At 37.4% G+C, this 26,993-nt stretch overlaps 1 protein-coding gene across 3 annotated transcripts in view; it reads right to left on the reverse strand.

Annotated features, from left to right (window-relative positions):
• Nucleotides 1-8,087: 8,087 nt before the first annotated feature.
• The window catches only part of Tab3 (TGF-beta activated kinase 1 (MAP3K7) binding protein 3), a 65,775-nt gene continuing 46,869 nt past the window's right edge, over nt 8,088-26,993 (reverse strand). For 2 of the 3 annotated variants that reach the window (XM_029473322.2, XM_029473320.2), the window contains 6 exons: nt 23,694-25,152; nt 22,588-22,748; nt 17,881-17,974; nt 15,067-15,150; nt 11,617-11,739; nt 8,088-9,493 (listed from right to left, as the gene is read on the reverse strand). In XM_029473322.2, the coding sequence (XP_029329182.1) occupies nt 9,345-9,493; nt 11,617-11,739; nt 15,067-15,150; nt 17,881-17,974; nt 22,588-22,748; nt 23,694-25,152 (2,070 nt within the window). In that variant the 3' untranslated portion in view covers nt 8,088-9,344. The remainder of the gene's footprint in view (nt 9,494-11,616; nt 11,740-15,066; nt 15,151-17,880; nt 17,975-22,587; nt 22,749-23,693; nt 25,153-26,993) is intronic. The other variant, XM_021153660.3, reaches the window with a different exon arrangement.

A 26,993-nucleotide genomic window follows, 5' to 3' on the forward strand; every position in this document is an offset into this window, starting at 1 on the left:
CTGGTCATATCCTGTAATGTCTAACAAAAATGAAAATAGTTTTACCCTTCTATAGTTTTACTTTTCTTGGTTGAAAATTATTTGGTTATTAGAAAGACTGGCAAGCGCATTGTTTTGCTGAGTGCTAGGTTTGTTTCTTTTTACCTCTCAATAAGCAGCAAAAGTGGAGAATGCTGGAATACTCAGCCGGCCATGCTGAGTTTCCCTCTGTTCATGGTGGAAGCTTACAGTGACCTGGTGCCTTATGCCACTCAACAAGTTGGGAAACAAGTTTTCCTATGTGCCTCTCTTTTTAGTGAGTGCTGGTGCCCAAAGAGCAAGAAAGCAAATGCTCCACGTGCATTCGCTTTCTTGCTCATGGAGCGACCCATGGCTCCAGCTGCATATGTAGTAGAGGATGGCCTTGTTGGGAATCAATGGGAGGAGAGGCCCTTGGTGTTGTGAAGGCTCTATGCTCCAGTGTAGGAGAATGCCAGGGCAGGGAGGCAGGAGTGGGTGGGTGGGGGAGCACCCTCATAGAAGCAGTGGGGGGGGGATTGGATAGGGAGTTTCTGGAGAGGAAACCAGGAAGGGGGATAACATGAAATGTAAATAAAGAAAATATTCAATAAAAATATGAATAAAAAAGCAAATGCTTCAATCCACTTCTTGTCCAGTTCTCACATTTCTTTGGCTTGCTGCTCAGGGCTGGGCTCAGCATGAGCCCTGTTGTGGACCTGCTTTGCATTGACTTCATTGATGGGTAGAGCAAGAGCTTGGCTGGCCCTGGCAGATAATTGTCTCAATATATCCCCATCTGCCTCCTGCCACTTCTGATCCCTGGAGGGCACTATTCCCTATTTTCAACCTTGAAAACTGTTTGTATTAGTTCTGCTAGTGAGACTTGAGAAGAAAAGGTGAAATCAGTCTTTGCCATGTGAAGCCATTTAATTCATTGTCAGATAGTGTCTATAGGGCAGTGTGTTGTTTCCTGCTCTTCTCCAATACTTTGAGATATTTCCTGAATCATGCACCACACCAATGTACCATTACTGTTGCCTTAAAACAAAACAGAACTGAAGAATGGGATTTCAAAGTAGCTGTTAATGTTGGGAAGGTTTTGTTTTCAAGTTCTTGGTATGCACAGGCTGGTCTAACCTTGGTCCTGCCTCAGCCTCCTGAGTGATGGCGTTATAGGCTTGATACTCCATGCCCAGTTTACTATGTTAATATCTTAGCAATGTGTATTATCACACCATGCTTGCATATCCATATGCCCAGCCATTTGCACTTGTAGTTTTTCCTGCACACAGTGTACCTCCCCGTATACCAGGCTGGTTACAAACTTAAGATCCTCTCCTAAGTGCTGAGAAAACAGCCAACTCTAAGGCACCATGGCCACCCATCAGTTCTGTTCTTAAAATATTTTCGTTAACTATTTGAGAATCTCACAGTGTGTTTTGATATTTTTTTTTGGCTTTTTACAAAACCAGTTTTGTTGTTTTTTTAAAGTGGAAAACTGCAACATGTGAATGGATAGATTCCAAGTCACATACTTAATTTCTATATGCCAATTTGAAAAACAAGGGTATATAAGTATATCCAAAGGATAAATTTTCTGATTAAAATGTTGATAGCAAAAATGGTTTGCAAAAACATATGGAGGATAGCATGCAAATAAATGTTAACATGTAGAAAATATGTAATATCATGTATGAATTGTATATCATTTTTAAAGTGTAAGGGAATTATTTCACCTAGGTGGTAAGATTCACATCCAGTGTAGAAGGAAGATTTGCCATGAAGCTTATGATCTAAGCTCAGGCCCTTAACCTACCTGATGCCTTTCAAAGCCCTGTACTCAAAACTTAATTTGTAAGTTTTGTATCATTTTTTAAAAATTAAATGATAAGTCTTTCCATGAAATGCTGTAGGCTTCAGACCTGAATGGTGTGTGGGGAAGAAAGAGAGGGAGGGAAGAGAGAAGAGATGGAGGAGAGGGAGAAGTTGGAGAGGAAGGAGTCAGGAGAGGGGAACAAAGCACATAGTAGTTTTTAGATTTTATACAGATATACAAACTCATGTGGTGGGGTTGAGGCAGGGTAAGGATAGTGAAGCTGCTTTTCAGTATTTTGATCACATTTATTCCTTACTCTTAGTCCCAACTCCTCTCTCCTCCCATATCCATCTACTTGTCCCTTTTCCATCATCCCCCACCCCTTTCTATGCACATACACATATTCCAACCAAGTCCCATCTGCACTGTCTATATACAAATGGGCACATGGCCATCTACCGGGATATGTCCAACTTACCAGAGGCCATACGCTTAAAAGAAATTTGACTTTTATTTCTTCAAGCAGCCATCAGTAACTCATGAGCCCCTTCTCCCTCCACAGTGGAATGCTGACTGGCTTTGATCTTGTGCAGGCAACCAGTCACTGTGAGCTCATTAGTGTAGCAGTCCTGCCATGTTCAGAAGAGTTTTTCACGTTCCAGCTACCAGTTTTCATCAAGGAATAGAATTACCAGAACACTGCCATGTGACCAGAAATTCACAAAGAACACACTGCTTGGGCTTCAAGTGGGTCCCCTAACAACTGGAGTAGGGGCTGTCTCTGACTCTGCTGCCTGCCACTGGATCCCCTTCTCCTAGCTGGACTGACTGGTCAGGCCTCAGTGGGAGAGTATTCACTTAGCCCTGCCAACACTTGATGTTCCAGGGCAGGTGGGTGCCCAAGACAGGGCTTTGCCCTTCTCAGAGGAGAAGGGGAAGGGATAGTGGGGGAGGCACTTGTGAGGGTGGCACTGGGAGGAGAGGAGGGAGGGGGCTGCTACCTGGAATGTAGAAAGTGAATATACAAATTATTGAAAACAAAAGAAACAAACACTGTTTCCTTTGATCCTCCACATCCAGCTTACAGTTTCTGAGGACAGTGCAGTTGGGAAACAAACACTGGGCATCTCCCAATACACCCCCCCCCCACACACACTATTTATTCCCTAACCTTACATATGGAAACTAAGCTGGTCAGAATCTGATTTTCTTGTGATGGTGAGCATCAAACCTATGAGTTCACACATGATATTTTTGTTCTACTAGTGAGATAGACCCCCTAGACCCTGGCCAGTAGTAGAAGACAAATGGGTAATATAGTCCTCAGGAATGTCACTACAAAAAAATGAGCACCACAGAAAACCAACAGTGTGGTAAGCAAGGATTTGAATTAACTATTTCAGAATAAGACATTTAACTGATAACCTAGGATATGGAAAATGGAGGAATAAAAAATATTTACATACACTCTTGGGGAGTGTCTCAGTATTATAGTCCAGGCTTTTTCTCTTTCTTGCCGTAGCCTCTTTAAGGGATGGGATGCCATATTCTCCCTATGCAATATCTGTACAATGTGCTATAGCTTAACTAAATAGCTCCTGTCCTTATGAAAGCATTCTGGCTAATAAATCGTTTATAACAGTGAAGGAGAGGAAGAATATGGAAACTCATTTGTGTGTATGCAAAAAGACTTCAGAGCTATGTATTTCAAGTGTTCTATTTATATTGTAATTTAGGAAAGCTTAAAAAGTCTAATACCTATTGAGGGAATTCAACATTGGGTATTCAATATTTAAGATACCATGAGCACAATGTGCTTAGCTTAGTGTATTTACAAATGAACTGATAGACTTAAGAATTTTGGCAGGAGACCGATGAACAAATGGGGTATCATTACAGAACTGTTCTTTATGTTTGTAATTTTAATATTTTTTTTAATCAGACATATAGCAACCCTTATTTATTTAAAGCATAGGTTATAATCTGTGATTTCTCTGCAGAAGATGGGAAAGCTCAGTAGACTTGAGGCAAATGTTTCAGGGCCTCTCTTTTACCTTTGAAAACTAGTTATAAATGCTACTTTAATCACCAAAAAAACCCAAACAACCCAATCAAAAAAAAATCGAGTATAGAACTAAACTAAGAATTCACAACTGAGGAATATCGAATGGCTGAGAAGCACCTAAAGAACCAGTCAGCTATTGGATGTATCACAGGGCCCCTAATGAAGGAGCTAGAGAAAGTACCCAAGGAGCTGAAGGGGTCTGCAACCCTATAGGAGGAACAACAATATGAACTAACCAGTACCCCCAGAGCTGTGTCTCTAGCTGCATATGTAGCAGAAGGTGACCTAGTCAGCCATCAATGGGAGGAGAGGCCCTTGGTCTTGTGAAGATCATATGCCCCAGTACAGGGGAATGCCAGGGCCAGGAAGCAGGGTGGGGGAGGGTATAGAGGGCCTTGGGGATAGCATTTGAAATGTAAATGAAGAAAATATCTAATAAAAAAAGAAATGTTCAAAGTCCTTAGCGATCAGAGAAATGATCAAAATGACCCTGAGATTCCACCTTACACCAATCAGAGTGGCTAAAATTAAAACCGCAGGATGATATTCTCCAGATCCATCCATTTGCCTAAGAATTTCATAAATTCATTGTTTTTAATAGCTGAGTGACAACACACGTTGGAGAGAATGTGGAGAAAGAGGAACAGAGGACACTCCTCCATTGCTGGTGGGATTGCAAACTGGTACAACCAACCACTCTGGAGATCAGTTTGGTGGTTTCTAAGAAAATTGAAAATAGATCTACCCGAAGACCCAGCAATACCCCTCTTGAGAATATACCCAGAAAATGCACCCACAGGGGTGCGTGTTCCACTATGTTCATAGTGGCCTTATTTGTGATAGCCCGAAGCTGGAAAAAACCTAGATATCCCACAACAGAAGAATGGATACAGAAAATGTTCATTTACACAATGGAGTACTACTCAGCTGCTAAGAACAAGAACATCCTGACTTGTGCAGTCAAACGGATGGAACTTGCGAATATTACCCTGAGTGAGGTAACTCAGACCCAAAAGGACACGCATGGTATGTACTTACTAATAAGTGGACATTAGCCAAAAAGCAAGCAAACAAAGTACAGAATACCCAAGATACAGTCCACAGAACTAAAAAATCTCAACAAGTTGAAGGCCCAAGGGACGATGCTTCAGTCCCACTTGGGAGAGAGAAGAAAGCAATCACAAGTGGGAAAGGAGGGAGGGAGGGAGGGAGGGAGGGGCTTGGGAGGGAAAGTGAACAGGATGGGGGGGCAGTGGGGGATACCTGATCTGGTATTGGGTGAGGGAAAAAAAAACAAATTAATCATTCTTTGATAAATAATCCTGAACAGAATGAAGCATTTGAGTCTCTATCATTTTTCAAGTTTTCTATAAAACTTATGTATGCACACTTTTACCAAACTTTCAAGTCAGGGTTAATGGATACCTAATAAGATACTCACTTCACACCTAAAGCTACTGAATGCTCTAAAATAAAGGGAACTATACCAAGTAGCTCTTGCAATGTAGAAACCTGAGTGTTTAGAATCAGAGTTAGTTCACAGAAAAGATGCAGAATGTAGAGCTTGTTTTTAGTTTATTAATTTATTTTGCAGGAATCTTTGACTTTCTGAATATGTACTGCTTGGACGGTGCATGCATAGCCTTGTAATATGCCTTTGTACATTTCTTCTCAAAATAATGTCCTTCACAACATACACAGAAATCTAAGAGACATGGTATGTACAAATTTAATTAATTTCTTGCTGCTTTAATGAAGAAACTGATCAATTCTTTTACAGTAGGGAAAGAAACTTGGACAATGGGTGCTGTTGTAAATAACTCAGAACTATTCAGTCTCAAAGCAACTTTTCATGGCTTTAGAAACTCAGACTGACTCATCACTCAGTTATCTTTGAATGCCCAAGCCATGCACAATTCTACTTGTACTAAGTATTTGGGGATGCAAATAGTACAGAAAAAAAGCTGGTGAATGTGAAACATCATCAAAATTAACTTTCACAACAGGGAAATACTGTTAAGCCTTTCAACAAAGATACAGTAGTGCTGCAACACAGGCAGTGCCCAATTTGAAATTTTTAAAGTAACCTTTCAATTGTCGTTTCCCTTTCTGTACAAATATACAGACACACACTGCAACATGGATTCATTCAAGGTCTAACAATGGTACAACAGTAAAATAATTCCATTTTTCATCTTAGAGGGACACCTTCACATTCCAGGATACATCATCGATATTTCTAAAAGACAGTTCTATGCCTCATATGCTTTCTCTTCATACTGTCAGAAATACATAAACAATGAAAAGATTATATAAAATTGAGTTGCCACAGAGAATTGGATATGAACCCCTAGATAATTGTGACAAACCAGTGACAAAATTTAAGGAAACATTGATTTCTTTTATAATTAGAGAGTACTAAAATTGAGACCAGCTCCTTAAAAATTAAACTGCATATCACACTTCCCATTCCATCCTGGGAAATAAACAAATTAGCAACACTTTCCTCCACCATCATTAACCTGCACTAAAACTACATATTTGTACAATGTATTTCTTTTGTTTCTTTAATATCCCCTGCCTCCACTGTTTCCCAAACTAGATCAGAATCAATCCAAACATTTTACAATCCTTAGAAGTTTGTGGCTCCTTTCTTTCCATTTTAAACTTTAAGACCACTAAATTTTATGGGAACAATGTTCTTTTAACACAATGGCTAACACGCTTTCTAAAAACCCAGTTTACAAAAAGAGTGAAATGTAAAATGTAGAGTCAGGTCTGCCTTACCAGGTACATCAAACTAGCAGTTTAAGAAAGCAAGCCTTTCACACGAACATAAGAGTACACTAACTGACCCAAAGGGCATGGACACCTCCATAGCAGTATCCACCATATGCCACCTGCTTATGGCTGCCAATCTGAGCAGAACATTCTGGAAAAAAGAAACAAAACCACCTGGATGGCTCAATGAATTCTTATTCAAAGTGGTCATAGATAAGGAGCAGTCTATATATGGGTCTATAGATGATGATGCAGTCAAATGTATCAAGTTCATCAGGGTCAAGTTGTTTTGTTCATTTTTAGGAACTGAATACAACTTATGTGGGCATTCAAACCTTACCACATCTAAAGCTTTCTTAATGGCCCCTGATGTCTCATATCTAACTTCCATAGCAAGCAAATTAACTGGGGCCTCATTTTTCCTGGCAGATGAAAGCCATGAGTGACTAGATACATCATCGAAGGCCTGAAACCATGCATCTACTGTATGTTAACAGCTTATTGACCTTGGTGAGTTTTCATGCAATAGTTTTAATAAAGCATCAGACTTTTCACACATGCTTCTTTCATGGTCAACTGACAAGTGCCATGCTGTTGGTATTTCAGCATCTTATTACGAACACTGGGACACCTTTAGTCAGATATGTCAAGTAGTGTATATGATCCTCCTAACTTGTCTCATAATAGCAAGTGGAGTTGTCCATCTCTAAGGGAGACAAAAAAACTACACAAAGGCAAGGGCACCTTTAAGAACAGTAGGACTGCTAGACTACTTCTGGGGATTGACAGGAAACCCACGTTACAAGCCTTTCACCCTTTCCAAGTCCATGGGTTTGCGCCTGTCTGTTTTCCCACCATTACAATTTTCACAGTTTTGTCGCAGTTGTGTGAGAGATAGTTACATAAACATGCTCTTCTTGAGACAAATGAATGTATTTGGGGCATTCTCCACATATGAAGGCTAGATACGATGTAGAAGATTATGACTGATAGAAAACTACAATGAGCTATGCCTTTGGTTTCAATATGCTATTGAGTGCAGCTTCTTTTTCCAGGTCTGGCAGCAATTTCTGCTAAATGAGAATACAGTGACAGTACAAAGTGGCTGTGTATACAGGAGTTGGGGACAGACCTAGTATTCCTAAGGTTATAACCTCAGGTGAAATTCTTCAGGATGGAGAAACCTAGCAATTTTATTGCTGTCTATGTTCACTGAAATGGGGAAAAATTCCAAAATTCAATTCTGAGCCAAGAAGGAAATTTAAGGCAAAGAACCTCCTTAAATCTACTATCATTAATTTTCTCATTATACATCCCAGCAAGTGGCCTGATTTACTATCTTTTTCAGTATATCCACACCTGCATTGGTTCATAAGTAGTGCTTTAGTATTCCCTGAACTGCTGAAATTCAGTATGATCTGTCTATTCAACTAAAAAAAAAAAAAAATCAAACTCCCTGTATACATCATTCTTTTGACAGTAGTTTTTTTTTCTTTTCCACCTATAGCACCTTGTTAATGCCAGGCTACCGTGCTTCCACTGAGCTATATATCCCCAGCCCAATGGTATTTCTTGAGTAGTCTCGTCTCACTCCTTCATTAATGCAACTTTATGATGTTGGCCAACTTCACTTTCCCTCTCATTGGCTAGGTAACAAATGTGCAAATAAATAGCTCATATTGATTTTTTTTCAGCTAAATTAGGACTACGGCACAAAGTATTTTCTGTGCTGTAAACATCATGTATTCATTACAAACCAGAAGTAGGGGGCCCTGTATACTGCAAGCTTTTCTTAAGAACCACAACTGAGCTTAGAATTTCCAATGGTTTTGGAATGGACTTGCATTTGGCATACATTCAGTGTGCTACTGGCAAAGCACAGTTTTATGAGAATGGCATTTTATAAAACCATACTTCATTACTTTCAAAATCAATAACCTAAGAAAATATACAATAATTTATGTGGTATAAGTAGGTCTTAGTTACCAGTGTCAATGCAGCTTGATGAACCATTGTTCAAGCAAAAGAGATAATACTACCTCTGATTGTACTTCCTCACAAAGGGCACAATATGCCTAATTCCTGACTACTACAAATCACATTTTAAAGTATCCTGTTTGCGTTTGAATGTGTGTTTGAAATTACCCCTGAAAAAAGCAGCAATTACAAATAAAGTCATTATTTTGCACAAAAGGAAATAAAGCATATCCTGGGTGCTTTTTCCTGTCCATCTCTTCACAGGAAGCAGCAGGAAGAGGCACAGGGAGCCTTGGTTTCCAGAGAGCTGTGACCAAGTAAGTCTGCTCTGGAATTCACAGTTTGTCTGCATAAACTGTAACATGTCCTACCATAATCCAAAGTTCACCTTTAGAAATGAAGAGCCACTCAGCAGTAACTGTAACAATTTGGATTCCACAGAAGAGCCCTTAACATCTCTGTGTACATTCTTACAGGAGTGAATTCAAGTATCCCCTTCTACTTCTCACTCTGTAATGAGTTAAGAAAGGAAAAAAGAAAGACCTCCCCACTTTTCCTTTCATGAGCCAGGGCACCATTCCCCCACGTCCCCCTGTGCAATCAAGAAATGAAAAGGCTGGGCAGATGAACACAATCCCAAAGTTTCCTTTTCTTTTGGTGAGTGCTCAAAGTTTCACTCTCAACCTGGTGTCAACTCTTCTGAATTCAAGTGTACCGTGGCATCTCACACTGCTCACAGCGATTCAGTGCAGGGTGGTTGAGAAAGGTACAGCTGTCACAATTCCACGGAGCCCCTTCATAATCCTCATCGCGGGGTTGTGTCCGAGCACTCTGTTTGCAGATACTTAAATGTTCTGAGGAAAGAGGGGATTTAAAAGAAAGGAAGCTAGATCAAGCTGTTTCTCCAAGCAAAACACAAACTGACCAAAACTGAAATGACAAACTATTCCAAAACAAAGGAAGCACTACCTATCTTACCCATTGAATAAGCTAATTAGTAACCACACCACTGGAAACCCATAGCTGTACAGAAGCTAGATCCATGCTCCACTTTGTTCTAAACATATTGATTTTTGTGCTCTGAGAAGTCCAGAATTAGATGACTTTTCTAGTTTATTACCCATAAACAATAGATAATTAAGCTATAGTCCAGCCAAATAGGGGGAAAACATTGAGATATATGTGACAGCATATTCAGAAAACTCTGACTTTCCTCTCTGCCATAGACTAGTAAATGGCTATCTCTTCTACAGGATATCTGCTTCCAGGAAGACATGTGTGTTTTATATTAATGCTTCATCAATGACAGGTAAAATTCAAAACAAAGGTGTTCCCAGAAGAGTGAAAAAAGACGAACTCTACAGCTAGTTATTAAGCTAAGAATCATTCTATATACATGTTTCTTTTGTTCTCAAAGTTATTACCTCTTGCCAAAAAAGTTGTGCATATATTACTTTTTGAAAACTGCCTATACCTGGCAATATCAAAACCCAATTTACAAAGGAGTGAAATGTAAAATATAGACTCAAGTCTGTGTTACCAGGTACATCAAACTAGAGGTTTAAGAAAGCAAGCCTCTCACATGGAAATAAAAACTCAAAACGTGTATTCCTGTTAGGTCTTAATTCTCTCTAGTCTTAGGCTTAAAAGGGCTGGACTCCTAGAATTCATCTGGCAACTCTGCTTTGTTGGAAGTCTCCCTATTCAGAAGCAAGCTCACTGGGGAGGTGGGTTTCCAGTGTTCTCTAGGTGGGTTCCTGTAACCACAAACAGGAGCTAGACTTGTTTCAGTTGCCACCTTTAGCCATCTTACTAGATATAAATTACTGCTCTAGAGTTGTTTTTATAGACAGGCTCCACAATGCACAATTTTACCCTTAGGACAGTTGACTTTTTATCCCATAAACAGTATCAGAGTGAAAAAGGCTAACAAATCAAAACTGTTAGTTGTTACATTCTTAGGTCAATTCAGTCTATCTGATGACTCTATACCCTGTTAAATATCATGCTGACTTAATTTGAAGTCATGAATCACTATGAGGTAAATGACCAAACAACTTTGTGAGTATAAAAATCTATTCAAATCATTTCAAAGTACTATTTTAGAATATTTACTTTGATTTGCATGAACAATCGTTTTTATAGCACTCTTAAAAGCAGTTTGCAGACTACCTTGTAGAAAATATTTATTCAAAAAGGAGTATTTCTATCCAGATCAAAGGGTGTGCAGGAAAGACTATTTTGTAGCCCATACACTAAAAACTGTATAAAGGTCTAAAGTAGGTTTCCAGTTATATAATAGTTTATATTTTCATAAAAATGAATAGCTTCACAAATACATTAGTCAATATTGCTTCTATATAAAAGACAAAAAGTGCTCAAAAGGCACACAATTAAAAATACTAAATAGAAAGGGTTTCAATGGTAAATGAAAAAGTTACTTTTACAAACATATTCTAATGAAAAAGGAAAAAATATACAAGGTACTTTCATGTATCTTGTTTCTTCTTATCATGGGGCCTTTTCATTTGCAAATTAAGGGTGATTTAACATTTATGATGTATACTATAATAGTAATTCAGTATAACATATATTACTACTTTAGAGACCTGCTTTCAATTGGATGGCAGCAGACCAAGCTGAAGAAGCCTTAGACATTTGTGTGAAAAGGTTTATCAAATGCAGAATTTGCAACTCATTTGAGAAGTATTTTGTCTTGCTTTCTATATTCTATTTCTAGAGAGCTGGCCTCTCCAATAAGGTGTTCAGATGTAGCTGCTGAACATGAGCAATGTGGCTATATGCAAATCAAGGTGTGCATATAAAGCATGCAGAAATTAAGAAAATATCTTTTAAAACAGTTTTTAGCAAGCACCAAGGATCTACTAAACATTTAGCATATGCACATGAACTGTAATCTTCAAAGGGAAACCTGAAGGCATGCTCTAGTTATGATAACTTGGATGGGTTAACACACCCCAGGGACACAGGTACAAACCATCTGTAGCTGCTGCCTGGGAGTCATGGATATCTACTGGCGCTTTGGAAGTCACACTAATTCTTCGGGCTTTTCTCTCAATTGCACAGGAGTCTGAGGAGTCTGCAGAAGAAAAGAAGAGAGGGGACAACATCATCTGTCAGGAAGATTGGGCTCCCAAGGACTGTTCCTGCTACTCACTCAGCTGAGAGAATTTACCTCTCCTGCCTCCATAGGAGCTTTCCTTTGTCTCTGAGGTTAAATATAAACAGAACGCTTCTTTACAAGCTACACCACTCATCTCAAATAGTGATTCGTGGTGGAAAAATATACTTGGAGTAAAAAGTCAGTGACAGCAATTAAATGGAAATATGAACGCAAACTGGACTTTAGTTCTGATTAAACCACTCAGTAAAAATGTCTAAAAATAAACTATATATATATATATATATATATATATATATATATATATATATATATATATACACACATACAAGTTGAATGCCTGGGTTATGTGGGAACCTGTCTCAAAGGACCAAAAATTAAAAATAAAAAGAAGATGAAGAAAGAAAGAAGATGGAAGAAATAAGAAGGAAGAATAAAGAGGAAGGAAGAAGACAACAGAGATAACGGTGATGATGACAGTAGTACACTGTTGTAATCTCAGCATCTTGGAAAGTACACAGGTCAGGATTGAATAGATCACCTCTCTGTGGTACACAGATTAGATCTGAAGACAGTGAGCTAGGCCACATGACACCCAGGTCATTCACTGTCCTTGCAATGAGGATACAGGAAGATTTGCTGAGTTACCTGAAGACTTATGTTGCTTATTAACTGTACATGCCAATCCCAAAGGTTTCTGTTGCCTCTCTTCCTTTGTCCTCTTAATTCTCTAGCCCACTCATCACTCAGATAGTATTATAGAGTCTACTTAGATTTGCAGCATACAAGCAGTTTACTGTTTTGTTTTTAAGCAAACAGTATTGCAAGCCAATTTGCACTAATTTTAGAAGTGTTTTCAGAAAAATGATACTGGGTGTGGCGGTGCATATCTATAAACCTAGTAGCTAGCATATGAGACCATCTTCAAAATGGAATAAAGTGCTTAACAGAAAATATATCTGACTTCAAACTGAAAAGCTTTTTACTAATCTGTGATTAAAGGCTTAAAATAACTTGGCAAATAATAGTACCATTTTATACTCTCACCAATAATATGCAAGATATACTTTAAGCTCATCTCAACGAAATTTTTTTTTGAGACAGGGTTTTTCTGTGTAGCCCCGGCTGGCCTCAAACTCAGAAATCTGCCTGCCTCTGCCTCCCAAGTGATGGGATTAAAGGCATGCACCATCACTCCCCGGCTCAACTAAATTTTTAAAGTAGAAACTTATTCATAAGGATAGGTAAGACTTTACATGTTGGGTAAAAATTCCTTGGGGCAGGAGTAATAATAGGATCATACATTTATCTACAATTATGCATTTGGTAATTATTTAAGAAATTGCTGAAAACTGGACCCATTATGACTTCACGGATTTCCCCCATCAGCATTAGTGAGTTCCATTTGCAGTGAACTGGCTGAGGAGCAGAGCCCTTTACATGCATTTGTCACTTTTCCTTCTGTAGAAATGGGTTAATAGTATCTTTATGGGTAAGGTTTTGGAATCAGGCTCTGCTAGCTTCAGATAAAATCCAACAATGAGCTCTAAGATGAATTAGGCTTTGGATACAGAGGGTGATAAGTCCATTAAAATTAGCAAACACACTGCTTGGCTGCAGAATGTAGCCAATAGGGGCGGGGGAGTCAGGATTCATTTGGAAGGTTAGGGAAACAAATGTGAAACACTCTTCCCTTTTCTTATTTTCTTTTTTAAATTATGTTCAAAATTGTTTCCTATCTTTTTAAAATGTTTAGAAGAACTCGCTGACTAGCAGAATGTTGTTCTGAAACTATGTTTGTGGAACTTTTTTTTAACAATGTACTCAGTTTTAATATAATATGAACAGCTATTAACATTTCCTTTCACCTATTTAAAAAATCTGGCCTTTTATACTTTTTTCAAGAAACGTGTTTATCTAGGTTGCACAGTTTACTGACCTGAAGCTATTAGTCACATGCCTTTATTACCATTTTTAATGGATAACCCATCTTTTATTTCTATTCATGGTATCCTGCATTTTTTTCGTCTCTGCACATCAGTCTACCTTGAAGTTTACTAATTTTGTTTCATTTTTCTCTACTTTGATATAAAATTCCACTACCAAAAACAAACATCAAATTTCCTTCAAAGTACCTAACAATTAAGGGCCAGAAAGACTCAGCTAAGGATCTTCTTAGTAGATCTAAAGCCCTAGCCTCATTCCTAGTACCAAGTTCATTGTCCTTGAACAGGGGAAGTTATGGCTTTGTATCTTGCTCCGTGGAGATACCACTCACTATTCAAGAAATTTCAAGATTTACATGTGGTGGACTGCTTGGATTTTTGGTCATTTCTGATGAATTTTGTCAGTTATTCTATGCCAGCTCTTGAGTCATTTAACTGTAGCTCATCTGCTAGACTATCTGTAAGAAAAATTACCTTAGAAGGTACTAAGGCAAAATCAAGTTTAAAGATGCATATTTTATGAACCTAAAAGGCTAAAAGTGATCAATGATATATAATCTAGAGGCTTTCAGCTTGAAACTACATGTGACATTGCCACAGTGCCAAATTTAGTACTTGGCAGTTATCCACTAAAATTCATTTTGAGTCATTTTTAGAAATCACTATACTATTTCAAATGTAGGTCAGATGAAACATCCACAGTAGTATAAAACAATAAAAAGACCAACTCCTAGGCTGCCATCTAAAAATAAACTACAATTTATGCACTCTCTACTATTCAATATGTCTTCATAACCAAACTGTCTTGAACTGCTTAATGAAAAAGGATTAAAATATGAACTTTAAACATTAGTTGTATATTGAGAACTTTTATAAAACAATAAGGCCTGTAAGTATATGGGTGAAAATGAGTGCTCAATCCACACCTTCCAACCTACACTTACTGTAAGATACTGAAAACAACTTAAGACTTGCTTTGTTCTTGATGAGAAAACACTCATGTCCCCATCACTCCAGCTTACACTGTTTATCAAGCAGCAAAAGAATTCTTATGTACAAAGTCTACTGAGGATTTTTCAAGATCCTCATTGTTCTAGAACAATTTTCTTTCAGGAGTATAGTTTTTATTATGATAAAAAAATCACTATTATGCCTTACAATAATTCTAACATTATTTTAGTGTTTAGTAAAAAAAAAATCAAGTTTGGGGACTATTTTACTATTGTTACATTAATATAGATAACTTTATGAGGAATATACTCTAGTGAATAGTTCAAATAGAAACTTCTTCAGAAATCTATTCAACTTCTACAGTATTTGTGCTATGACCTCCACTCACCTTTTTTAGATGGCTTCGGTGGTACAACTGGGCCAGGTTCTATGTGGTCATAAAAATTATTTATGGCTTTTGGATCAAAGTTTCCTACAAAGCAAAGAGGAAACCACAAGTATTTAGGAATTGTTCCTTTGTTATTTGATCTTTTAAAAAGAAAATACATTGATGAAATATAGGAAAAGAACATGTTTTCTAGGGTTTCAAATGTCATTATACTATACTCTTTTCTTTATGGCTGTGAGAAAAGATCCAAGCAGACCAGGAGAACACTGTTTGTCTATAATATATTACCTAAAGGAATATTTCTAATTGCAGGACTAGCATCCATTAGCAAGATTCAGTATATGAGAAACAAGGAATGGTTGACCTGTTTGGTCTAATGAAAAAACAACATGAAAGAAGATTGTGACACTTCTTTTCATAATTTATCATAAAGCCATCTAAGGAAGAAGCCAAATGTATATGTTACATAACCCTATGGGCTTATCAATGATGGTATTATGTAAATTTTAGAGTAAACAAGCCCGGAGAATTGCTGATACAAAACTTTCTTTGGATCTGCTCACTCTCTGGCAGATATGTTTATATCAGTGATATACCCTGTGACTCCTTCAAGGTCAGATTGCATTAGGTGCCAGTTCTGATTCTCACCTTCACTCCTGGACTCTGCCTGCTGTACCCAAATCCACCTGAGCTTGGATACTGAGGATTCTGTACTGTACCAAGTTTCCTCTTTTTAAGTATTGATTTTTCCCCTAATGAAAACTTTCCTTCCTGCAAATCAAATACTAAGCTTTTCATCAAGTCATGCAATGATTTATTTGCATCTACTTGAAAGTGCCTCCCCTACTGCCAAAAACAGTTTAGAAAAAGAATACAATATTTGGACACCTTAAGCATTTCTAAATCTTAAATACAAAAATACCACATTTGTTCAATTCATACCAAAAAACACAGCTCCTTCCTTAAAAAACCTTAATTGATCCTATTATTCAAAGTTTCATCCACTTGAATAGGCTATTTTAAAGAGAATTTTTAAAAAATTCTTATAGCTCCTGAAAGGTACAATGCTACTTGACATATTAAGTGCTGCACATATTTTTTGTCAGGCACTAATGTTACAGTTCATGTTCTAATCATCCTAATCAAATGTTATTGATTTTTACTTTGCTCCAGAAACCATATCCGTTTTTTAAAAAATTGATATAATCATATAGTAACAGTAGTTGACATACCCTGTGTATTATACATAGTGATTCTTTTACTACTAGCATAAAGCTAATATAAGAGTAATGTGGTGCTGGGCGGTGGTGGCGCACACCTTTAATCCCAGCACTCGGGGGCGGGGGGGGGGGGGGCAGAGGCAGGCGGATTTCTGAGTTCGAGGCCACCCTGATCTACAGAGTGAGTTTCAGGACAGCCAGGGCTATACAGAGAAACCCTGTCTCGATGACAAAAAAAAAAAAAAAAAAAAAAAAAAAAAGAAAGAGTAATGTGGCTTTTGAAAATGAGAACCTGGCTTGATAGCTCAACTTTCATGTTCAGATGGTTCTGTATCTTTATTATTTTTAGTTCAATTGTTTGACACTGTTATTATATACTACTCTTAAAGTACTGTAGAAGCTCTCTTAACTGCCATAATTAAGACTACTACAGTTTGGGAGTAGGTGGATTCAAAGAAAGGATTGTTAAGTAAAATTACACATCACCTTTAATGTAACATAAATATAGCAGCGTTTTTCTATTTTTCTTATGAAAGTGTTGAAGACTGAAATGCCCAGGGATTGTATATGCTATGCAAACATTCTATCACTACACTGCATCTTCAATAGTTGTATTTTGATGCTGAACAAGGATACTTCATATTGCCGTATACAAAGTACGTTCATGATAACCTAAAGCCAAGTGTCAGCAAACTCTCTGTCAAAGAGCAGATACTAACTGAGGTTTTGCAGACTTGCAATGCAATCTGTTACAAGTATTCAACTCTGTCCTTGAAACATAAAGAAGCCACAGATACTAGGTAAATAAATGGGCATGTCTGTTTCCGCTAAAACTTTTCTTTTTTTCCCTAAAAACAGGCAGTAGGGCCCTAGTTTGCTGAACCTTGATTTATAATTTTGCATTTTGGTGTCTTCTGAATGCAGCATGTGATATACTAAGGACACTTTCTTACAAAGCTTTCCCCTTTCTACTTGTGTTCATTCAAATCTAATTATGGGTTCTATCATTTTATGCTTGACTCTCTATAAAAGCCAAAGACAGTTTTTAAAAGAGAAGCATTCTCCTGAATTCTTTTTGGTTGTGAACTACTAATTTTAACTGCAGAAGCATAGCTAACTAGCCTATGCAGCACATGTAATCAATGGAGGCCGCAGTATACAGGAAAGCAAGTCCTTCTGTAATTTGATGAGCTGGCTACCTGAGAGAGAGCTTTTACTGTAACATAGAGAACTTCTTTTAAAACCAAGAACTCAGATAGCCTACTCTGGACTCCCTTTCTGTCACAGTATTTTCGAAGACTATCATATAATATAAACTGTGTCTTAGAAATAATACTCATCAATTTATGAAACACATTCAATGACAAAAATGCAATGTGACAATATAAAACAATGAGGATAAATGATGAAACTGCCGAAGTAACATCATTGTTTGACACTTTGATCCTTGAAGTGTAGGAATCTCTTTAAAGCCATTCTTACAACAGTTATACAAAAACCTGTCCTTAAATCTATGAACCCAAAAGTATTGCCATCTAAGCAGTTTAAAACACCACATCATGACTTATGATTTACCAAATAATCAAGTCTATACCTCTAGATTGAAGGAGGTCAACTTCTTTCAGTGTACAGTCAACATTTATCTGGAGTTGTCTGTTCATGCTTCTCAATCTTGTCATTTCCTCAGGCTAGTAAGAAAGCACCCAAAATAGCAATTGTGGGAAAGTCATTATCAAGCCCAACATTTAAGAACTATCTTTCATGTTAATTGATCTGATGGGATATAACTAAGAATCCAGCCTTGTCTATAAGATGGATTATAGAACATGTCTGTGTATGCTTTTGAAGTCAAAAGTACACTGAAGACATCGATGTGGCCACATAATAACAAATTCCATGTGTGGTAGCCAGGTACAAACTGAACTCTGTTCTATCATAAAAGCTATGTTCACTGCAATAACAGGGCACAGAAAATACCTTATTTATGTTTTTGTGGTAAAGTGCAACAACCAACCTTTGAAATTAGCACTGTTCATGATTTTAATCTTGTCTAACCTGGTAAAAGTTAGTTCTTACTTAGCTTTGGGTACCAGGTTTACCAGAATTCTCTCAATCCTTCTGCTAAAAAGAGCTTTAAGGTAGGGAGTATTGCACAAATTTACTGATGAGAAAATATCAGAGAGGTTAAATTTCCTACGGGTATAAAGCTCCTAAGTGGTAGAACCAGAACTTATACAAATTTATATAAATTTATAGAGATACTTATTTTTTCTAGATCAAAAGAAACACTTTAACACAGAGAAATATCAGGCATCAATACACTCCTTTGTTTCTTCTACGTTAGTCTGTCCAGCCCATTCCAATCCTTAGGGTCTTTTCAGTAACTGAAAAGACCTTTTTCTGACGAGCCTGTAATTCCCATACCATTATATTTTTTAAGAATTATTTATTTGTTTTATGTATATTAGTACACTGTCACTGTCTTCAGACACACCAGAAGAGGGCATCAGATCCCATTACAGATGGCTGTGAGCCACGATGTGGTTGCTGGGAATAGAACTCAGGACTTTAGAATTTCTGTGCCTAGACTCTAATGGTATGGATACTGAAGTATTTCCCACATAGCCCAGGTATAAGCTTAATTACTAGGGTAATTTTAAATACACAAAGTAGAATGTTAAATTATCTACTAACAGAGAGGGGTGGAGTAAGAGAGAGGGAGGAAGGAAGGAGAGAGGGGGATAGAGACAGAGAGAGAGACAGACAAACAGATACATACAGGCAGATAGAGACAAAAAGATTGAGAAAGATTGCTTTTGTTAAAAAACACATGTATTCTGTCAGAGACTAAACAGGTTAATAGGGCCCTACAAAAGCAGATAGGATGCCTTATGCTGTTGGGAGATTCTAGCAGAATAAATGGCAATGTCCACAAACAAGAAGGGACCAAAAGTTCAACACAGTGACGTAAAAAGCAATTTCTGGATATTATTTGTACATGTCCTTCTTATTTAAGAGCATTTGAAGACTGCTAATTTTACATGCTTTTTGTGCCCATTTATCTCGGGACCTTACAGATAACTATCATTATTCAGTCTCAAACATTTTGAAGAAAAATATCAAACTGAATTTTAACTTAAAAAAGAAAAAGCTCTAGGCCCTCAGAATGCTAGTGGATCAACAAGAACCATCTGGAAACATTTAGTATGAACTGCTCTCCTTTCTTCATTCCTATGGACAAAGTATGTGATGTTAATATGTAAAATGCTTGCCAAGTGATATTAAAATGGTATAAAACACATGCTTGAGCATCAACATGGATGATTTCATCGGTATTCTTATATATTTGCTGGGTACATAATGACACCCAAGGCACACTACATACATTGCTTCCTTATGTGGCCAATATTATACCACAGCTCTAGCACCTCTGTTAACTAAGCAGTCAATATAGCTAGTAAATATCAAAGGTAATCTGATTCCAAATCCCATATGGGCATTCCTTCAAATGAGACTCAATTAACAACCTGAAAATTCTGAGTAGATTAATTGGTTTTGTTTTGTTATTTTGGTTTTGTTTTTACCAAGTTAGCTGTAAATATGTTACCTTATTGCTTAAAACAAAATTGGTTTTATAAAATGCTTCAGATTTGTGTTATCTATTTCAAGCAAAAACTTTCAGCATTTTTGTTACCAAGCTAGTTTATAGATTCTTGCTATTTGTTGGATACTGTATAAGTTGCTTAACATGCCTTATGTAATTCTAAAGAAAATCCCTTACCATGGGTATTCTACCATATATATTTTGGAGATGAGAAAATAAGTCCAAATGTTACATATCCAAGGCTATGCGACTGACACAAGCAGTGAAAGCAATAACCAAATTTGGGCTTGCAAACCCACTTGCTGACATAACCTTCATGGCCACAGTAGCCACCCCCTCAGCCATGTCCTACTGTCCTTGATTGCAGTCTAAAGATAGGCATTGAAAGAAACTAATTTCTCTAGGTGAGGGATGATTACACTTGGTTTAGTAAACTATTTTTTCTATTTCATTTTTAATTTTTAAATTATAAATCATAAACTACAGTCCCAGGAAGGTTTACCTTCCTTTTTTAAAGAAAACAATGACTCAGTAATAAAAACTCTTATATAAACTGTGGGTGCTTATATTTGAAGCACTAATTAATGCCACACCAGACAGTTTTTTACTTCTAATTAAAACTAAGGTTTATTTAGCAGGACCTATAATGGACCAGGTGTTTCAAAACAAAGCCTTACCAAACAAACAAACAAACAAACAAACAAAACCTTACTGATACCTAAATGATTACAAGTTGCCTAACTATCCTTTGCTAACTTCCTAACTGAGAGGAATCAATAAAGATTTTAAATAGAGAAAATCAAGGAGATTCTGGGAGCTGAGACAAAAGGATGGGCCATCTAGAGACTGCCATATCCAGGGATCCATCCCATAATCAGCCTCCAAACGCTGACACCATTGCATACACTAGCAAGATTTTGCTGAAAGGACCCTGATATAACTGTCTCTTGTGAGACTATGTGGGGGCCTAGCAAACACAGAAGTGGATGCTCACAGTCAGCTATTGGATGGATCACAGGGCCCCCAATGGAGGAGCTAGAGAAAGTAACCAAGGAGCTAAAGGGGTCTGCAACCCTATAGGTGGAACAACAATATGAACTACCCAGTACCCCCCGGAGCTCGTGTCTCTAGCTGCATATGTATCAGAAGATGGCCTAGTCGGCTATCAGTGGAAAGAGAGGCCCATTGGTCGTGCAAACTTTATATGCCTCAGTACAGGGGAACTCCAGGGCCAAGAAGTGGGAGTGGGTGGGTGGGGGAGCGGGTGGGGGACTTTTGAGATAGCATTGCCAATGTAAATGAAATAAATACCCAATAAAAAAAGAGTTAAAGATAAAAAAAAGAAAATCAGAAAAGATACTCAATTCCATTAACATAACTGTTTGATTTAACTTTGTAATTTTTTCAGTGCTTTATGTAATTAAAGTTCTCCTTTTTAACAATGCCTAAACTGAGGAATATAGGTAATAGCAGAAAAAGTCATTAATTTCCCGAATATGCCTCTTCCTCAAGAATCTTCTTCCTCAAAATGTTTCTATTTGTTCCCTGTAAGAGCAGAATAAAACTCAAGCACCTAGACACAGTGTTCAAGGTCTACACAGCACTCTATGCTCACTAACCTCTATAAACTCATTAGAAATTTCAGGCCTAAGTATGAAAGCTTTACGTACTGTGTCTTAAAATACTGCCTGGAATTCAAGCCTTAATTACCTTATATTCTTTTCCCTTCAAAAAAACCTTCCCCTTTCCTTTCTTTCTATAATGTAGGATGAAGTCTCCAAGAAAGTAGCCACAGTAACCGTGAGGACAAGAAGCTTTGCATATATGTTCAAGAGCCAGGTCACCCCAGCTTTAGAGAGGGAAAGACAATGAAGACCCTTGAAAACAGACAGGATCTACACACTTGAAGCTTTGGCTGGTCATTCCAGGATGATGTAAAAAAGTGGACATATGTACTGAGTACATTGATAAAGCAGTTACTGGAAAATTTCCTTCATTACATGTGAGCAAATAAAGCAACTGCCATTGAAGTCTACTTCTTTTCACTGGCAGATAAGTACTAAGCACCTAACATAGTATCATATTCATAAACACTGAATACATGAATACTGAATAGTGAAAAGATCGATTATATCACAGAAAAGGTGACATCTCAATGGAGATAGACTTAATGATTTTCAAAGTTATTTGACATTATTAGAATCAACTACATTAGCCAATAGGCTAAAAATATAAAAACTCTTTACCACAGTAATTTCTTTTAAGATCATTAAGGGTCCACGCTGAACATCTTAATTTCTACAATTACACACAATGAAACTACCATGCCTTAAGAAATTCTACCAATACTTCCTCAAAATTAGTAATTAACTTATTTAAACTCACTTTAAACAATTAGAAAAAAATAAGTCTATGCTTAGAAGAATAATTTATGAAACCTTTTGTTATCATATATTCTTGCAATAAACACTATATTCTAACTGTCAGTCTTTGAAAATAGCTATAATCCCATGCAAGTGCAAATGTAAATAAAAAAAAACATTTAGTTACTCTGATAAGAACTGTTGGGGGCAAATCTTTTGCATTCATTACTGTTTTAAAAATTCCTCCAGGACTAGAACTTGAAAGAAAATCAAATGGCTTTAACAGAGAATGTCCATATCTTCCTATCACTATATATTGCAACAGATGACTTACCGTGGGAATTGCAGTAGTGCAGCTGACTCTTCTAAGCCGTCTCTGCATCAGGTCATGCTCCATACTGTTAACTTCAGCTTTCAACCGCTCTAGCTCCTCTTTTTCAAGTTTCAATTGCTTTGCTAACCTCTCCATTCTTGCTCGCTGATGTAACAGCAAGGCTACAGCATGACAGATAAAGTCATTGCAGAAAACAACACCAAACACATTATAGGAGAATTTCTACATGCACTGTTAATGAACATAAGTCTCATCTGACCTGGGCATCAGCATTTACCTTAAGGTCTTAGTAATGCTGGGCCACAACCATTTCTGCTTTAATTTAGCCAAAATAGCATCATCTGTTCATACCTCTTGTTCTTTAACACTTAGTTTTCCTGAAAGCCTGCTTATCTGTACTTGTTAAATGCTTTAGGATCAGTGAGATGGCTCAGCAGCATGCAGGCCCGAGTTGCATCTATAAATTCCACAATTTGACAGGAGAGAACTGACTCCTGAGAATGGTACCTCTGACTCCACACGTGTCACAGCAGGCTTACATTTGCATTCATATTCATAAACACACCCACACACACAAAATTAAGAAATGAAGGCTTAACATTAAGCATTCTGAATCACAATTATAGTCAGTTCCCTTCTCAAATATTGAAAGAATCCTAAACTCTCATATATTCTGGTACAACTTGAAAAAATTTGAATAGACTTTATAAACTCTGATTTACCTTGACAATACAAATTATTTCATTAATTCTACTTCCTATAATATCACTTATATATAACATTATAAAGACTCAAATTCTTTGACAAACCAGTCCAAGGTACATGTATCCTTTTCACAACTCATTATACTTGTCTATATTTTTTGCCAATGAATGATATCTGCGAATAAAGTCTTATTAGGTTACAAGATTTCAATGATCATATTTGCAGTTTTATATTTTAAAAGAGTGAACAGATGACTCTGAAACAATAATTTTACTCTTGGTAATATTACCAGTCATCACTTACTATATAAAGCATTTAATTGAAACTAAATATGTTCAATTTTATTTTCAATCATTTATCACATGACTATAAATATGAAATTCCATCAGTCTAAAGTTTACCTTGGGTATAGGCATAGTCATCTGATCCAGAACTAGAACTCCTTTGATATTTGTGGTTTCCCTTTTCTCCCCCAGAGCCTGGTATCACTGAAATGGGCTGAATAGGTTCTGGTGCTGCAGAGCGTTCTTCTTGGTCCACTAAATTTAAAAGGTTTTCAGTTGTTGCTCGGCCTACAGTAATTTTAAAAACTGTAGTTGGGTTTGGTATCACCCGAGGAGATGGTGATGGAGCACATGAAGGTCCAGTTGGCTGCGTGTATGTAATATACACAGGATTAACACTAAATGGAGGTTTTGGTTGACTAGAGACCCCTCTTGAAGGGGAACTTGAAGGTGGTGTGGTGGCTGTATACAGTGAATGCTGGTTCCTTGGAGACGGTTGATTAGCGATAGGTGACGGACTTCTAGTTATTGCTGTCCCAGGTCTTTGAGAAGGTTCAACTGTAATTTCTATCTTCTTCATGGAACCTTTGGGTAAGCTAGATGCTGTGTAAGGGAGATAGGCTACTGAATGACTTCCTGGTTTCTGATAACTAGGAGGTCCTTGTTGATATAGGTGGGGTGGAGTAGTTGAAGGACTGGGTGGCATAAACACATGAGAGCTTGGGTGACCCAGCTGGGGTGGTTGTACTTGATGCTGTGGAGAGCTAAAGGGGGAAGGACACTGAGAAGGAGGTGGTGAATGGTAAACTGACTGAGGAATCTGCTGTTGTTTGGGAGAATACTGAGAAGGTTGATAGTTCTGTTGATGTGGATAAACAGGTAAAGGACGCTGGCTGTAATGAGGCACTGGGCCTTGTGGTGAGGACTGCCATGGAGCATTCTGAGGAGTCTGTCTTCCTGATGAACTCTGAGATGTCTGTCTAATAAAAATAGACCCAGGAGATCCATAGAGATTGCTTGGAATTTGTGGAAGAATCTGTAAAGCTCTTGGCACAGTCTGTCCAGAAGGAAGGTTTTGGGACACTGTAACAGTAATTGGATTTGTACTATACCGAGGTATGTGCATGTAGGACGGAGGTGGTGGTGGTGGTGAAGGACCTTGCATAGCAGATGGATTCATTCCTGTTTGCATGGAAGATGGCTGCTGAGGTGGCTGTGAAGGTGGGGTAGCTGCACTTCTGTTCTGTTCATTCATAAAAAACGGATTATAGTTGGGAGTAGCAGCCACAACAGCTGGAGCTGAGTGTGGTTCCTGAACTAAACATATCAGCTGTTTGCCTGCTGTATGCTGAGGATCAATATGTCCATCACTTGAGCTATGTACCAGTGTCCGACCACCATTAAGGTGAGCTCCATCTCCTGGGTGGTAGCTACTAGGAGAATGAATACCCAGATTAATATGCAAAAGGCGATTTCTATTCATTCTATTGTCTTCTGGACTATGGTATTCCATATACAAGTATTTGCTGCTCTCCTGGGAAAGGGCACGACAACAGGCTTCTAGATTGTTGTTATTCTATGGGAGAAATGGTACAAACAACATTGGGAAAATTAACAAAGCTTAAGAATGGAAGTCAGTTACATAAATACTGTCACAGAATAAGTCAAGAGTGGTATTTTAACCATAAAGCCCACCATTGTCCTACAAAAGGGATGTTAAACGATCCAAAGTATAAACATTTAGCTCGCATTACTAGCTCTACCACTACTGATACAGAAGGGTAATGAACATTGTGACTCAACCCCAAGTGTTCTCATTCCAAATCCAGGACTCACTCTACACTTGCTGTAGCTCAACACCTTAAAATGTTGTGCTACTCTTGGATTCACACTTGCTGTAACATCCATCATTACTGTTTAACCCTATGAAAATGAAAATAACCATTCTTTAGTTTCAAAGAGCACCAAAATCACAAAATGAAAAAAGTAATATTCCTGAAGATTTTAAACAATGTTATTACTCTTTTCCTTCCTTTCATCCAAATTTATCATCATATAACATTAGTGTATATCATTAGCAAAGATTTAAACAAAGAAAAATGAGCAACAAGCAAAATGCTATAGTTTGACTCATGCCTTCATGATTTTGCCAGAGTTAATGAGAATTTACAAGCAACCGTATTCAGACTGCCTTAATGAAATTCACTATGCCAAGTTTGTACCAGCTGAACAGTGATTTAATATATTTGAAATAGCTTTTTAGTTAGGCACAGGTAGTAACTGCAACTGAAGTTTCAATGGACAATAATCAAATTCTTAGTTTAAAAAATGTTCAAACATTGTAAGGTTCCACTAAATTACAGAACTCTCATCTATTAGAGTACAAACACATATTATTCAACACTTTTGAAATGATTAACGAATTTCTTAACATGAATTTCTCTGTAACTGAAACATGTTATTATATTTAAGTTCATTTTACTAAAAATGAAGGGAAATACTTTACTTCTGCAGTGACCCAAGTAAGATACTAAGCCTACCACAGGACATGCAATGAGGTGATGGTTAGTGTTGAGACAAATTCAGAGTTCCTCTACAATCCCATTCCCATTTCCCATTTCCAGATGCTGAGAAAGAAGAGTGCTAAGTGGCATACTTCATAAGAGGCACTGAACAAGCTAACCATATAACCAATTCTAGTTCCTACTCTCAAGTTCCAGTGTCCTTCTACACAGTAACTTCAAAGGAAAGGATGTGTTGTCAAAGACATTACTAAACTGGAAATTTAGGACGTTAATAAAAAAAAAAAAAAAACCCAATCCCATAGTCAAGCAAACATTTGCAAAATGAAATCTAAGTAATTTAAAGAATTTCCTTCATGAAAAACATAGGTAACTTTATTTGCCTTAAATAAAGTACGTGGAAAGTACTATAGAAAAAAGTACTAATTGAAGTTTAGGATGAATTAATACTGCAAAATTTATTTTCTCTTCTTGAATCATGCTGAGCAAGGGCAAGAAGCTACCTATGAAAACCAGGTCTGGAATGCCTGGGAAGATGGCTGAGCAGGAAAAAGCACTGGCTGCTCATCCAGAGGATCTAGGTTCAATTCCAAGCACTTACATGGCAGTTCACAACTATCCAAGTCCAGTCCCAAGGACTGAAGGCTCTCCTTTGGCCTCCGTAGGCAACAGGTATGCACATGGTATAGACACACATGTACAAAAATACTCATAAACATAAAATAAAAGTAATTTAAAAAATAAAAATGAAGCAAATCTGCAGCCAAAGAATTCAGGTAGACTGATAACTAGAATTGGGGCAGTAACAGATACTGGAAAGAAAAATATATATAAAAATAAACTATTTCAAAACTTCAACAAATGTATAAAATTAGGGGAGAACATACTTCAGTAT

Source organism: Mus caroli, unplaced genomic scaffold (assembly GCF_978045245.1).
Source record: "Mus caroli unplaced genomic scaffold, Mus_caroli_1 scaffold_5, whole genome shotgun sequence".
NCBI lineage: Eukaryota > Metazoa > Chordata > Mammalia > Rodentia > Muridae > Mus > Mus caroli.